The sequence below is a fragment of the Cervus canadensis genome, chromosome 2, assembly GCF_019320065.1.
Source record: "Cervus canadensis isolate Bull #8, Minnesota chromosome 2, ASM1932006v1, whole genome shotgun sequence".
NCBI lineage: Eukaryota > Metazoa > Chordata > Mammalia > Artiodactyla > Cervidae > Cervus > Cervus canadensis.
This window is the reverse complement of record NC_057387.1, coordinates 1,206,298-1,220,732: the sequence shown is the minus strand read 5'-3', so window position 1 is coordinate 1,220,732 and position 14,435 is coordinate 1,206,298. Positions and strand designations below refer to the sequence as shown.

Genomic DNA, 14,435 nt, shown 5'->3' with positions numbered 1-14,435 from the left:
CTGGTGGCTTTAACTGTGATCACTTGTCTTCCTGATTTTCCCACTATTTTACCCTTTATAATTAATATGTATGGAGAGATAGGGAGAGAATATGTAAATATCATGTTACTCCTTAGATTTCACCCATTAGTGAGAACATCAATTAGTGACAGTTGCCTGAATCAGTTATTATTATCGTGGTTGCCACATGATGATCCTTATTTTAATATAACCATGGTTTGAACTTTTTGAATGTGTGAAGTGTTACTATTAACTGTTCTGACAGACTTTCATATGTGGCTTATAGGACAGATTCTTTATTTCAGCTAGGATTTTTGAGTTATGACAATAAATATTTTAAGGACTTGACTATGTGGGTGGGGTGTGTGTGTGTGTATATATATATATATATATAAGATTTTTACTTTTATATACATGAAATTTTGAAATTAGAATGAGTAGATAATTCTGATTGTTTTTAAGGGTAAAAGTAATGTCTACAAGTAGCCCGCTTCTATGTTCTTTAACTCAATGTGGAAGATGAGTTAAGGTTTGAGAAACTAAGTATCCTGTGAGTACAAACAATGTAATGTAAGGAATGTCCAATACAAGTGTGGCATGCCTGCTGATGCAAATTTAGTGTGGGACAACATCTCCAGAAAAGAAATTTTAACAGCATTTTCTGCTGGGAGATGGAGGTACTGTGAGCTTTTCCATAAAGTTTCAACTCCATAAGGTAAACCTCTTTGTATGCTTGGCTCTGAATAAAACACACATTTATAGAAACTTGTTGATAACAGGCTGTAATGATGGATGTCAACAGTATTCGATTAGAATTTCTCCAATTGCTTTACTTTCATAGGTCCAGCTCGCTGGAACAAGTTTACAGGCTGCTGCTCAGTCTCTGAATGTACAGGTGAGCTGGGACATGGGACTGTGGATCCATTTTTCTGTTCATTTATACCGTATTTTTCTAATTTTCTGTAACGAATATGCAATAATTTTGTAATGAAAATACTTAGAAGTATTACTCTTTTCTTACTGAATCTCATAAAGATTCAAATAATGATAATCATTGCCATTAATAAAAATCCATTTTATATTACATCACTGTGAATGTCCAAAGGTGAACAAGAAAAGTCTACTTTCAAGGTTTTATTTGGAAGTTCAGTAAAAATGTTTCTAACTTGTACAGCCATTTATCATTTTTCATTTCTTAGGAAAACATTATAGTAGAGGGAAGAACAATAGAGTGAGAGACCTAAGTCTTAGGTTTGAATTCTCATGCTGCCACTCACTAGCTGTATGAATTTTGGCAAGTCACTTTTCCTCCTGGAGCTCATTTTTTCTTAGACAGTCAGCCCTGCCTATCCCTGGGTTCCATATCTGGAGGTACAGAGAGCTGACTGTGAAGGACTTCAGCATCTGCAGATTTTGGTGTCTGGGGCAGGGGGTTGGGGGTGTGGGGGTGGTCCTGGGACTTATTCTCTGTAGATACCAAGGGGCAACTGCATGTATTTAAGTGGATGAGTTTGAAGATTGCCAAGGTTCTTCTCTGCTCTGCCATGTCATGAGTGTGAGAATTGCAATTAAACCTATTTATAAACATTAATGGGCTTCATACAGTCAAATTTAAAGACAAAACTTAAATCTGGGTGCTTTGTTCTTATGAACCATTCAGCATAACATGCAAAGTTCACTTTTTATGCATTACTCCATAATACTTCAGTCAACCTGCTGCTTCCTTTCATTATAGTGTTTAGGTAACTAACAGTCGAGAGAGAAAAACAGTATTCTGGAAGGTTGATTTCAGTGTTGCTGATGACTAAAGACCTTGGACTGAGCATTCCATGAAACCAAGTGAAATATGGACCTAGTAACACATGGAGACGAGAAGAGAAAAGAAAAGGAGATAATGTGACCTTCCCTTTTGAGGGAGAGGAGGTGGAAAATTGCCTTGGTTGCCATGGTAAACTTTTATCCCTTAGAGAGATGTTGGCAAACAGGCTGTATCTCCACTGTGGAATGTTTACAGTCTTGAACTGTAATTATCTCTCAGTGACTGGCAGAATTAATCAGAGCCTTTATGTTAATTAGCCTCACTGCAGTCCCCAAAACAGGTGGTGGGAAATATGCAAATCTAGGCAGAATTTTAATGCTCTGCATAACCAGTTTTAATTACCATAAAATTTTCTCTCAGTGCCCCTTTCAGGATCATGTTCTCTTTCCCTCTTGGCTGCAGCATTTCCCTCTAAGCTTGTGTGTTATTTGATGGGGGAATGCTAAATTTATAGTTCTTTAAAAGGTTAGTTGAAAAGTTCAGTGGGTCAAATAATCAATTTCTGAGATGGTATATAGGGAAGTATTACACTGACCACCAAAGACATGTCAAAATGTTGAGATAGAGGGTCTGTCTAGTGTAAACAGGTTGAAAATATGTTTCTTACATATTTTCATTTCATTACATATTCTTACTCCTTATTTCCAGAGTTAAGGATTTGTGTTTATGAAAAATTCTGTCGACTAGCAGAAGACCAAATTACTTTTTCTTCTTAAAAATTAAGAAGAATTATTGAAAATTTTTAAAAATTAAGAAAAACTAAGCAGCTTTGCTGGTTTTGGAATAAAAAATCTGAAAACTTAATACATAAAATTAGGAAAAGACAAAGATTGATAAGAAAGGAAATGTGAATTTGGAAAACTCATGATTAGATAAGTCTGTGTTTTAAATCTTAAGATATGGAATTAGTACTTTTAAAAAATCAGTGATTAAATCTTTTTTTCTCCCCCCACCCCTCAGTCTAAACCTAGTGAAGAATCGGGGGATTCACAGCAGCCAAGCCAGCCTTCCCAGCAGCCTTCAGTGCAGGCGGCCATCCCCCAGACCCAGCTTATGCTGGCTGGAGGACAGATAACCGGGGTAAGTTTTCACTGAGATTTGTAATAAACTTTCTCTGTGTCAAACTGCCATTGGCCAATATCTGATTAGATCTGTTGACTGTAGCAGATACATGGCTATACCTGGCATATGTCTTTAAAGGAATTCTCTACATTGTAAACAGCTCAGAAAAAAGAGCTGTCCTTGTTATGAGTTTTCATGAGTTGTCATGAGTGTATTTGTTCTTACTATGGCAGATAGGCTCTGGGTAAACTTAAGGACTTTTTTAAACCAGTGTTTCAACTGTTGCTTCATCATGCAGTGGAATCATGTTCCCGTGGTTGAAATAGTTACAGTGATGAAATTGTATCAGTGGTTGTTAGTTTGAAGTTATAACATCACTGCAGAGTAGAAGTTAAAGAATGGATTAGTACCTATAAAAGAAAAACATTTTAAATTACTGTATAGTGTTCTAAGGGGCTTCCCAAGTGGCTCAGTGGTAAAGAATCCGCCTGCTGATGCGAGAGACACGAGTTCGATCCCTGGGTCAGGAAGATCCCCTGGAGTAGGAAATTGCAACTTGTTCCGGTATTCTTGCCTGGAAAATTCAGTGTACAGAGAAGCCTGGCAGGCTGCAGTCCGTGGGTCACAAAGAGTCAGGCATGACTGAGTGACCGAGCACACACATAGTGTTCTAAAATGAAACCTCTGCTGTCTTATCCCAGCTCTTCAGTATACTGTGTTGGCTGATTCATCTCTCTGTGCCTCAGGTTTCCTTCAGTTAAATGCAGATGTTAATAATACTTAGCTCACAGTATTGTTTTAGAGATTAAGAGTAATGATGTAGGTGAAACTCATAGAACAGTGTCTGGCATGTCATAGCGTTCAATAAATGTCATCTGTTTTTATTGGTAGTAAATTTTTTTTAACTTTAATTGGAGGCTAATTACTTTACATTATTGTAGTGGTTTTGCCATACATTCACATGACTCAGCCATGGGTGCACATGCGTTCCCCATCCTGATCCCCCCTCCCACCTCCCTCCCCATCCCATCCCTCAGGGTTGTCCCAGTGCACCAGCCCTGAGCACCCTGTCAATGCATCAAACCTGAGCTGGCAATCTATTTCACATATGATAATATACGTGTTTCAGCGCTATTCTCTCAGATCATCCCACCCTCGCCTTCTCCCGCAGAGTCCAAAAGTCTGTTCTGTACATCTGTGTCTCTTTTGCTGTCTCCCATATAGGATCATCTTTACCATCTTTTTAAATTCCATATATATGCGTTAGTATACTGTATTGGTGTTTTTCTTTCTGACTGACTTCACTCTGTATAATAGGCTCCAGTTTCATCCACCTCATTAGAACTGATTCAAATGCATTCTTTTTAATGGCTGAGTAATATTCCATTGTGTATATGTACCACAGCTTATCCATTCATCTGCCGCTGGACATTTAGGTTGCTCCCATGTCCCAGCTACTGTAAACAGTGCTGTGACGAACATTGGGGTACACATGTCTCTTTCAATATTGGTAGTAAATTGACCTGTGCAAGTATATTAAGCTTTTAGCTTTTCGGATGTCTTTGCTTAGAAGCCCCATTAAAAATATTTTCCAATGTTGAAAATTTGTGTCTTAAATTATCTTTTGTGGGGGAGTCAAGAGGAGTGGTAAGGAAGAGTTGTTTGTTATTCAGTTCATATCACATCAACCTACAAAATATTTTATTTCCTTCATTTCAGTTAAGTATGTTTTGGTAGTGGAAGGCTCTTTTAAGAGTCATTGCAGAATTGTTTTACAAAATCCCATTAGTAGAAATTAATATGTTTACATATTATATAAAATATTTATAAACATCTATCTTGATGGGTATTGGGATTTTGAATGATTTAATTTTGATTCTGTCTAATACACAAATTTTACTGGACCTTTTTTGAAAAAGGATTATGCCACTAAATGACATACTTGCTCTTCAGAATATTCCTTCTTGATTTGATCAGAACATGTCACCAAAAAGAAGGTAGAACATACTTAACACTTTAAGTGTGGTTGAAATAAGCTGCATTTTGAAAGCAAGTTTAAATCTTCAAATACATTTCCTGTTTTCTTGTTTGGGTTTTGTTTGAGTGCCTAGTGTTGACAATAGTAAGAGACACTTGGAATCCAGGTTCATGTGGCTGGAGCTTCTGTCAAACTTGGGCATTGGGATTCATTTGCATCCAAAGAGAGTGTCTGTCACCACCTTTTTCACAGAGATAATATATTGGAAAGAGGATGTAAAGTTGCAGAGACCCAATGCTTTCAGTAACAGAAAAGATTGTTGGGGAGGAGTCTGTAGGGAGACTTGGAAAAGAAATAGACCTCATAATCTTTAGTCATGTCTTAGAACATAATGAAAGTGATGGAATATGGCAGGGATTCATGCTAATTAGAAGAAGCTGGGCCTTATCAGTTCTTTCCTGGTCAAATCAGCATCCTTGTTCCTTACTCATATCACTAATCCTTGCTGTTCTGTTGGGTGTAAATTTCTTTTCATTTCCTGTCAATATTGATTCTTTTCTTCCTTGCTTACTAGTTAATTACTTTTTTTGCCTGAACCCTTGGGCCTCGGGCAAGCTTGAATGACTAAGTCCAGAGTGAGGACCACTATTTTAATGTAAATGGTCTGAAAGTAACGGTAGCTTGGTCACTGATGACCGTTTTAGCCTCCTACTTGCCATATGAAGTTGGGTAGCTGTGGTTTAACACCACTTGAGTTACTTCAAAGCAGTTGGCTTGCGCTAGGGGCCCATCTCCTTCAGCCCTTTCCAACTGCCGGTCCTGATCTTGTCTAGCTGACCCTGACACCAGCCCAGCAGCAGCTGCTGCTCCAGCAGGCCCAGGCCCAGGCCCAGCTGCTGGCGGCCGCCGTGCAGCAGCATTCCGCCAGCCAGCAGCACAGCGCTGCCGGGGCCACCATCTCCGCCTCCGCCGCCACGCCCATGACGCAGATCCCCTTGTCTCAGCCCATTCAGATCGCGCAGGTGAGTGAGGGACCTCACAGCCGGGGCGGGAAGGGGGCAGTGAAATGGCAGGTTTTCTCTGGTGGTAAGTTCACTTTCTGATTGCTAGTGTGGGCGTTTAAAGGCCTGAGAAGCTCTAACTCAGTGAGGTGAGTGATGAAACCTTCCTTACTACTGAACTAGAAATAATACGTTTGTTTGCTTATTTGAGTTGGTATTATAAACACATAACTGATTATTTGAATAACTTTATATTAGGTGGCAATTCTTGAATAATTAGCTGGCATATTTCTGGAGCAGAGGATTACTGTATTTATTTAATTAGCTAATTACGGCAGGCATGCGTTCTCTCGTGTGCTCTGCAGTGAATGCTGCCACCCGTGTGAGAGCAGCTGGGAATCACCTCTGCTACAGGGTGATTAGCTTTGTGCAGAACTGCACTGGAGTGTTGTTTGGCTTTAATTTTTGCGTTTTAGGGCAGAGTATCCAGAGGTAATAAAAATTTATTTAGAGAGGCATAGACAGTTCTACCAAGGAGGAAAAGTAAATGGAAACCTTTATCTCAAGGAGAGGAAAAAAGTAGTAGTCACATCAGTGAAACGTATGAAGAGTTATTATGAGTCCAATGCAGATAATTGTTTTACACCACCAGAGAAGACTCAGACTGGGCTTAAATTATAGCTAGAATTTAACTAAAGATTAAAAAAAAAGTCAATAAACTATAAGTACAGAATAGATGTCAGACTAATGTTTATGACTATTATGTAATAGTTTTTATTTTGCCCATTTTTTTCATTACCAAATAAATGTTTTTCATGTCTAAGTTGTGAGACTCTACCTTGACATTATTCTAATAAGATAATATGCATGCAAGGACATTAAAAATTATGAAATAATAAGCCAATATAAGCAAGTTTAATATGTTATAGATCAGATTTTTATATGGATAGCTTTTTTAAAAATTTATGCACTGTTTTCTAGTTGAGTTAGGCTGGTGCCAAACTTCATACGTCTTTTAATTTATTGGTGCAGGTTCAGACATAACACTTTTGCTCTACAAGAGGAAATTCAGTCACTTAAAATAGCAACATATTCTTTTCTCACTTGATTTTTAAAGCTCATGTCGGTCTCTACGTGCTAAAGATACAACCATAAGCATTTAACTATTGAAATTTAGTTTTAGCATAAGTCATGACACAATATACGCTCATAGAAATAGCATGTCCTTGTCGCAGCTCCAGGTTTATTCATATACTTTGGAACATATCCAGAGCACATCCTTGTTAGGAGTTTATAATAATGTCAAATATTAACTCTTTTTTTATTTGGATGACAGAACTCATCATCTGGGAACCTTAAGATTAAGCACACTTTTATTTCAGAATCTCCAATCCATGTTTTAATCCTGCTTTTTTAGGATCTGCAACAACTGCAACAACTTCAACAGCAGAATCTCAACCTGCAGCAGTTTGTATTGGTCCATCCAACAACCAACCTGCAACCAGCGCAGTTTATCATCTCACAGACGCCCCAGGGCCAGCAGGGTGAGCCCCTCCTTAAAGGTCATTAGTGGTACACCAAGGCTGTCCACTTGTGTGACACAGATGGTAACTATTATACTTTGGCCCGGAAGCTGTACATTAAAACAGTGGTTTTTTAAAAATTTTATCTAACTTTAAGCTCAATATTCATGTTGAGAAAAACTTTGTCATGCATACCTCATTATTGAAGGTCATCACTCCCTGCCTTTCATGTGCTTACTGAGTAAGGAGTACTGTGAGTTTGACCAAAAGTCTTAATGAAATTCTTCAACTGCGGAACATATATTGGATACATTGCTTCTAATGTTTTGATAGTTTTTCATGGGAATGTGTTCAAAGAATGTGGGCTGAGGATTTGAGCATTGAAAGTATATGCTTCTAACAATCATTGGTTTTCTTTTGAAGTTTAAGAAAAAGAGGGTATCATGTTAGAAACTGTACAAATTCAGGGAGTTACAAAAAAAAATCTTCAAGGCCTTTTAGTGCCAACTGTTGTTGTGTTATTTCTGTATAAGTGCAATCATGTTTGCTGGGCTGGTTAATGGAATCTCTGTACACAGTATTAGAGTATCGAGGCTTCAACCCAAGGAATATTAGTGCATTACTGCTTCCTCATTATTTGTTTTTTAGCCTTTTTTCTTAATCATTCAAAAATCTTTTGTTATACACATACCTATTCCACTTTTAACGGATAAGATAGCCTGCCCCTTTAATGAACTAAACAGTTCTCTGGTCCAGCATATACTAACAGTTTCTAATGACTTTTGGGTTAAGAAGTTGAGCTTTGTGTTTTTTCTTCAGAGTTTCAAATACCTCTTCACTTTCATCCATTCCTTCCTAAAATAAAAAAAAAATTGATCAACCAGAGAAGTTAGGTTATACCAAAGACATATACCAGTTTTACATTTTTCCGTATCTTCTTGCCCAAATTGTATTTAATAAGACTGAATTGTAGGCAGATAAGACCTTAAGAGTTTTAAGACGAGTAGGACTATCAGGATATCAGTTGAAAATTTTCACTTCACTTTCTTATGCCGTATGTTCAATGTAATCTTTAATGTTGGACATAACATGTTTGTGTTTTGTAGGTCTCCTGCAAGCGCAAAATCTTTTAACACAACTACCTCAGCAAAGCCAAGCCAACCTCCTACAGTCTCAGCCAAGCATCGCCCTCACCTCCCAGGTCAGTTTTCTTCCTGAGGGTTACTTTCTTTTATCCTGTTGTCTTGAGATACTTTGGGGCTGTGTCTAATTCAGCTCCCTAATAAAAATAATTCAAATAGTTTTTAAAAACTCACCAAAATTTCAAAGCTAGGTTTATCAGCTTCATTAAAAAAAAGCTGCCAAATTGATGTAGTCTTTGAAAACCTTCAACGAGTCCCTATTTTCTTACATGTTCATAAAGAATAACTGTTAGTACTGAATGAGTAATGCATTCTGGCTCTTTAACCACCCTCCCCCCTGATAAATGACAGTAGAGATTACCACTTGAACTAGACACCTAGCGCCTCAGTTAAAGCCGTCATTGTTCTTTGCTCTTTCTCAGAAACTGCCAAGAAACTCTTATCTCTGTGTTTTATTCCATCTCAACTTTCATATGTTGCTTTAGCTAATTTCTTCCAGAGTTTAACTATAGGAAAAGTACAAGTTTAGGCATCTAGAGGTTTAGGCTTTAGACCTAGTTCTGTTTCTTTCCTAGCTGTGACTTTGAGCATATCATTTCTCCTTTCTGCACCTGCGTTTCCTTATCTGTAAAGTAGGTGATTAAACTAGCTGATCCTCAATTCCCCTTCCATCTCTGATTCTCTTTGTTCATAACTGTGGAAGTTATCACTTAATACTAACAAATTACTAGATTTGACAAAATTCAACAACTGTTTATGATTTAAAAAAAAAAAAAACTCTTCTAGTATCAGAAAGTAACTTACTCAACCTACTAAAAGGCATCTGCCAAAAAAAAAAAAAAAATTATAAAGTTATGCACTGTTACCACTTTTATTCAGCATTGTGCTGAAGAGCCTAGCAATGCAGTAGGATAAGAAAAATAAAGAACATGTAGGTTAGAAAGGAAGGGTCTCCTGTGGCAGACCACATGCTTGTCTATGTAGAAAATTCAGAGGAATGTACAAAAATGTTGCTGGAATTCATAAGTGAACTTAGCAAGTATGATGCAAAGTTAATTCGTAACTTAGCAAGCAAGATACAAAGTCAATAAACAAAAATCTGTATATTAATAAAAATCATTTGGAAATTGAAATTAAGAAAAATATTTGCACTAATTAAGAATAAATTTAACAAAACGTTTATAAGACCTATACATTGAAGACTACAAAATCTTGCTAAGTGAAATTGAAGAAAACCTAAGTAAATGGAGAGATGTAATGTGTTCATGAAGACTTCGATTGGTAAAATAAGATCTCTCCAAATTGATCTATAAATTCAACACAATCCCAATTAATATCTACAGGCTTTCTTTGAAGAAATATGTATTATGTTTCTAACATTTGTACACAATTGAAGAGGTCATGGAATAGCCAAACAGTTTTGAAAAGTGAGAAAGTTAAAGGGTTACTTGTTGTCTAGAATTATTATAAAACTATGATAAGAAAAAAAAAAAACTATGGTAAGAAAGACAGTGTGATAATGGCATGTGAATAGAAATAGAGCAGAAGTCCAATAGACTTGCATATCGAGAGCCAACTGGCTATCCATAGGCAAAAAAAAGAAAAGAACCTCACTCCTTATCTCACACGATATTATTGTTGTTGCTCAGTCGTGTTCGACTCTGGGAACCCGTGGATCGCAGCACGCCAGGCCTCCCTGTCCCTCACCGTCTCCCGCAGTTTGCCCAAGTTCACATCCATTGAACCAGTGATGCCATCCCACCATCTCATCCTCTGTCACCCTCTTCTCCTTCACAGTCATATACAAAGATTAATTTGAAATGGAGACCTAAACTTAAACCTAACCGAACTTTAGACCTAAACCTAAACCTAAATGCAGACCTAAACTTCTAGAAAAAAACTTAAGGAAAAATCTTTGTGTCCCTGGATAAGGTAATTTCTTAAGTGGGACACAAAAAGCACTAACCATAAAAGAAAAAAAGTAATACATTTAATTTCATAAAAATTAAAAGCTTCTGTTGAAAGAATGAAAAGAAAAGCCACAGACTGGAAGAAAATATTCTTGAAACTTATATCTAATAAAAGATTTATATCCAGTTTATATAAAGAACTCATACAACGCAATAAGACAACCTGTTTGTTTTTTTTTTAAGGGGGTGTGTGCAAAGTATTTGAAGATATTTTACCAAAGAAGGCATGTTAAATACCCAATAAGTGTATGAAAAGATGCTCAAAATTATCAGTCATGAGGAAAATGCAAATGAAATATCACTACATACCAGAAGAACAGGCATAATTAAAAAGACTATGATAGTACCAAGTGTTGATGAGAATATAAGCAAACCCAGCTCTTAAACATTGCCACTGGGGTTGCGGATTGATGCAGACACTTTAGGAAAGAGCTCGGCAGTCTCTTCTCAAGTTAAATACGCCTCATGACTCAGCAGCTGTACTCTCAGAAATGAGTGCATTTGCTCACACAAAGACCTGTATATGAATGTTCATAGAGCTTTTATGAACAGCCTAAACATCCATCAACTGGTGAATAGATACCATAAATTTTGACATATCTATATGATGGATTGCTGCTCAGCCATAGAAACAAATGTACTTCTGATACATTCAACATCATGTATGAATTTCGAAAGCATTATATCAGGTGAAAGAAGACAAACATAAAAACCTGTATACTGCATGATTCAATTTATATGGCATTTTACAACAGACAAAGCTGTAGGGACAGAAATCAAATCAGTGGTTGCCAGGGGATGGGGGCTAGGGGTGAGGATTGACAACAAAGGGCCCAGGAAACTTTTGAGGGTGATGGAAATTTTCTGCATCTTAATCGCTTATAGCAGTTTTATGACTAAATATAGTTGTCAAAACCCATCCAACTGTACACTTTTAAATGGTGCATTTAATTGTGAATAAGCTGAATTACGAAAATGAGGTTGAAAAGAAAACCTATAGTGGCAATTCCTTTCTGACCTGTGAGCTTTGTAAACAGTGGCAGGGCTGATAGCGTCATCCTGACCCCTGCTCACTGAATTTTACTCTACTATTTCTAGATCTGGCCCAGTCCAGCCTGAGGTTTCTGGAGTTGGGGTAACTTATCTGTAACCACTCCACCAAAAGGTACCCAAGCTATTTTTAGTCCTTTATTATTTGAGAATGGGGCTACTTCAAGCCTGGAAATAAAGCAATTGTCTGATAGTTGAGACACATCTCTAACCATCAACCAGTCTCAGTGGAAAGTTATAACCACATAGGACTCTTAACTTGGTTGGTCAAGTTTTGGGCTCCTCCAGGTGGTCAGGTTAAAATTTTCTCAGTGTCAGCACGCCAGAGAGATTAATTTTGTTGTCTTCATTGAAGAGGGACGGTAGAGAAGAGCTTATCCGAAGTGTAGGCATGTGTAATTCCTATTATGTAGTTTTCAGGAGCAGTTAGTTCAGTTGGAGAGAGCATATTACTAATGAGGTAAAATTTAGGGGTATATGACACATTAAAATTATAAGAAAAAAAGCACATAACCAGAGACTTCATCTGTAATCCTGTCCTGTAATCTCTCACCTGGGCTTCTGTTCACAGGAAGGCTTAACTGAGCAGTTACGATGCAGTCAGGGCAGCGCCTCTCACTAATGATTCCTCAGAAGGGAGGGTTCTACTCAGAGCTTGTGAGTCAAACAAGATAGATTATACCCTTATGTCCCCAAATAAACTTTAGATGGATTTAAATAATTAAACATTGTTATAGACATAGAAGAAACAGGATATTAAAAGGAATTTTATCCAAGCTAGAAATAAGTCAAAGCTTTCTCAGATTTGAAGCAACAGCAGATATTAGGAAGAAAAAATAGTTCACCCAAATGATGATTCATAACTTACGTACACTGAAAAATAAAAGGAGAAAAGCAGAGCGAGAAAATTATATTTATTAATACAACAGACAAAGGCTTAATCGATAACATTTGATGAGCTCTTTGAGAATAAGGATACCATTAATATATAAATGGGTTATGGATGTGAAGTTAATTCACATGAAAGGGAGTACAGGTAATAATTAACACATGGGAAAATTTTGGCTTTAAGTAATAAGAAATATGAATTAAGGCATTAGCAAAATACAGTTTATTCCTGAATTAGTAAAACATTTTTTAAAATTGCAAACACCAGTCATGTGGAGAACATTGTATACTGAGAACCAGCATTATGATGCATACCAAAAGCCATGAAATTGTGTATGGTATGCTCTTTATCCAGTTACAGATAATCCTTTCTGAATTTATCTCAAAGAACTAATTAGAAAGGTGGAAAAAAATGACTGTATGCACAGTGTTTCATTGTGGTATCATCTATGTTAGTAAAAACAAATGAAAAATGTCTAACGATAAAGAAATGGTTAAATAAATTATTTTGATAATATTACCTTTCAGCCCACCTTTGACAATTAGGATGAGTGAAACACCATAGTAGAAAAAATTGAAACCTAATATTAAGGGAGAAAAGCAGAGTATAAAATTTTGTTACTATAATTACAGTTAAGGTTAACAATGTATCAGTAGAAGTGAGGGAGGAAGAAAACGTCTAGAGGTTATGGAAATTTAACAGTGTAAAAATGAAGCTGTATGGAGGAAAACTTGAACAAATGGTCAGAAATGAAGCTATTAAGTTATTTAAACTATAGGTGATTTGTTTTTCCCCCTTAAAATAGTTTTTAATAATCCTATTTTTTATAATATTCTATTACAAGTAGGAGATACGATAGTGATAAGACAGGGATGGTTCCTGCTGTTTTGAAACTTATAGTTTAAGTGGCATATTTGTGATACAGGTTCTTAAAAGTGAAGACTGATTTATTAAATGACATGAGATGCATGTATTCAGACCATTTGAAAACTCAAGGATAATGGATTTCATTTTTGTATATTCGAGTCTTTTCCACAGATGTACGAGTTTAACCTTAACTGTAATTGTGGTGTATATAACATTGCACTCTGCTTTTCTGACTGGGTGTTAGGTTGTACCTGCCGCAGTGTTTATGGTCTTCATAGTTCTTGAGTATAGCTGTTCCTGTAAATTGTTTACTTGCAGCATTCCAGATATAAACTTAAATTTCTTAGTGTATGTTTGTTCTTATTCTTCTGTTCCTTTTCTAACAGCCAGCAACCCCAACACGCACAATAGCAGCAACCCCAATTCAGACGCTTCCACAGAGCCAGGCAACACCAAAGCGGATTGACACTCCCAGCTTGGAGGAGCCCAGCGACCTTGAGGAGCTTGAGCAGTTTGCCAAGACCTTCAAACAAAGACGAATCAAACTTGGATTCACTCAGGTAGGATGAACCTGCCTTTAACAGGCTTCCTTCCTTGGCCAGGTTCAAATATTTGCATTCCATGTCCAAAGAGACTTCTAGGGAGCAGTATATTTCTCAGGTTTGTTTTTAATTTTGGACTGTAACTTTTTCTTAGCCATTTCCTGCATTTATAAGTTTAGACTTTCGTTATTTTTATTCATGTATAAATATATAATTTACTGTTATATTAAGCTGTGTCGTTTGAAAAACGTTTGGTTCTAGCCCTTCGTGTTATATATAAGTAAGAATGAGAGAAATAAAGATTACTTTATTCTTGTTATAGTAGCTGAAAGGGGAAATATTTGAAAGACTTGTTTAAAATAGTTTGTGGGGAAAAGAAAGCAGTAATGGAAACACGTAACACAGAAACACAGAGTAATACCAAACTGAGGCTGATTAACTAAATAGGAATCTGTTGAAGATGAAAACTCCAAATTAATCAAAATCCAAATTAAATTTTAAAATGTCACCTAACAGAGGGTTTTTAAAGTGGAATGAATTTAATGGTTTAAACAGGCCTGTAGGTATATAGCTTGTTGTTCTAACCATTCCT

At 36.7% G+C, this 14,435-nt stretch overlaps 1 protein-coding gene across 4 annotated transcripts in view; it reads left to right on the top strand.

Moving 5' to 3' along the window:
• POU2F1 (POU class 2 homeobox 1) overlaps positions 1 to 14,435 on the top strand; it is a 195,722-nt gene that overhangs the window by 142,828 nt on the left and 38,459 nt on the right. For all 4 annotated transcript variants that reach the window (XM_043450202.1, XM_043450207.1, XM_043450222.1 and 1 more), the window contains 6 exons: positions 842 to 895; positions 2,780 to 2,899; positions 5,693 to 5,881; positions 7,278 to 7,404; positions 8,490 to 8,584; positions 13,688 to 13,861. In XM_043450202.1, coding sequence (XP_043306137.1) covers positions 842 to 895; positions 2,780 to 2,899; positions 5,693 to 5,881; positions 7,278 to 7,404; positions 8,490 to 8,584; positions 13,688 to 13,861 — 759 coding nt within the window. The remainder of the gene's footprint in view (positions 1 to 841; positions 896 to 2,779; positions 2,900 to 5,692; positions 5,882 to 7,277; positions 7,405 to 8,489; positions 8,585 to 13,687; positions 13,862 to 14,435) is intronic.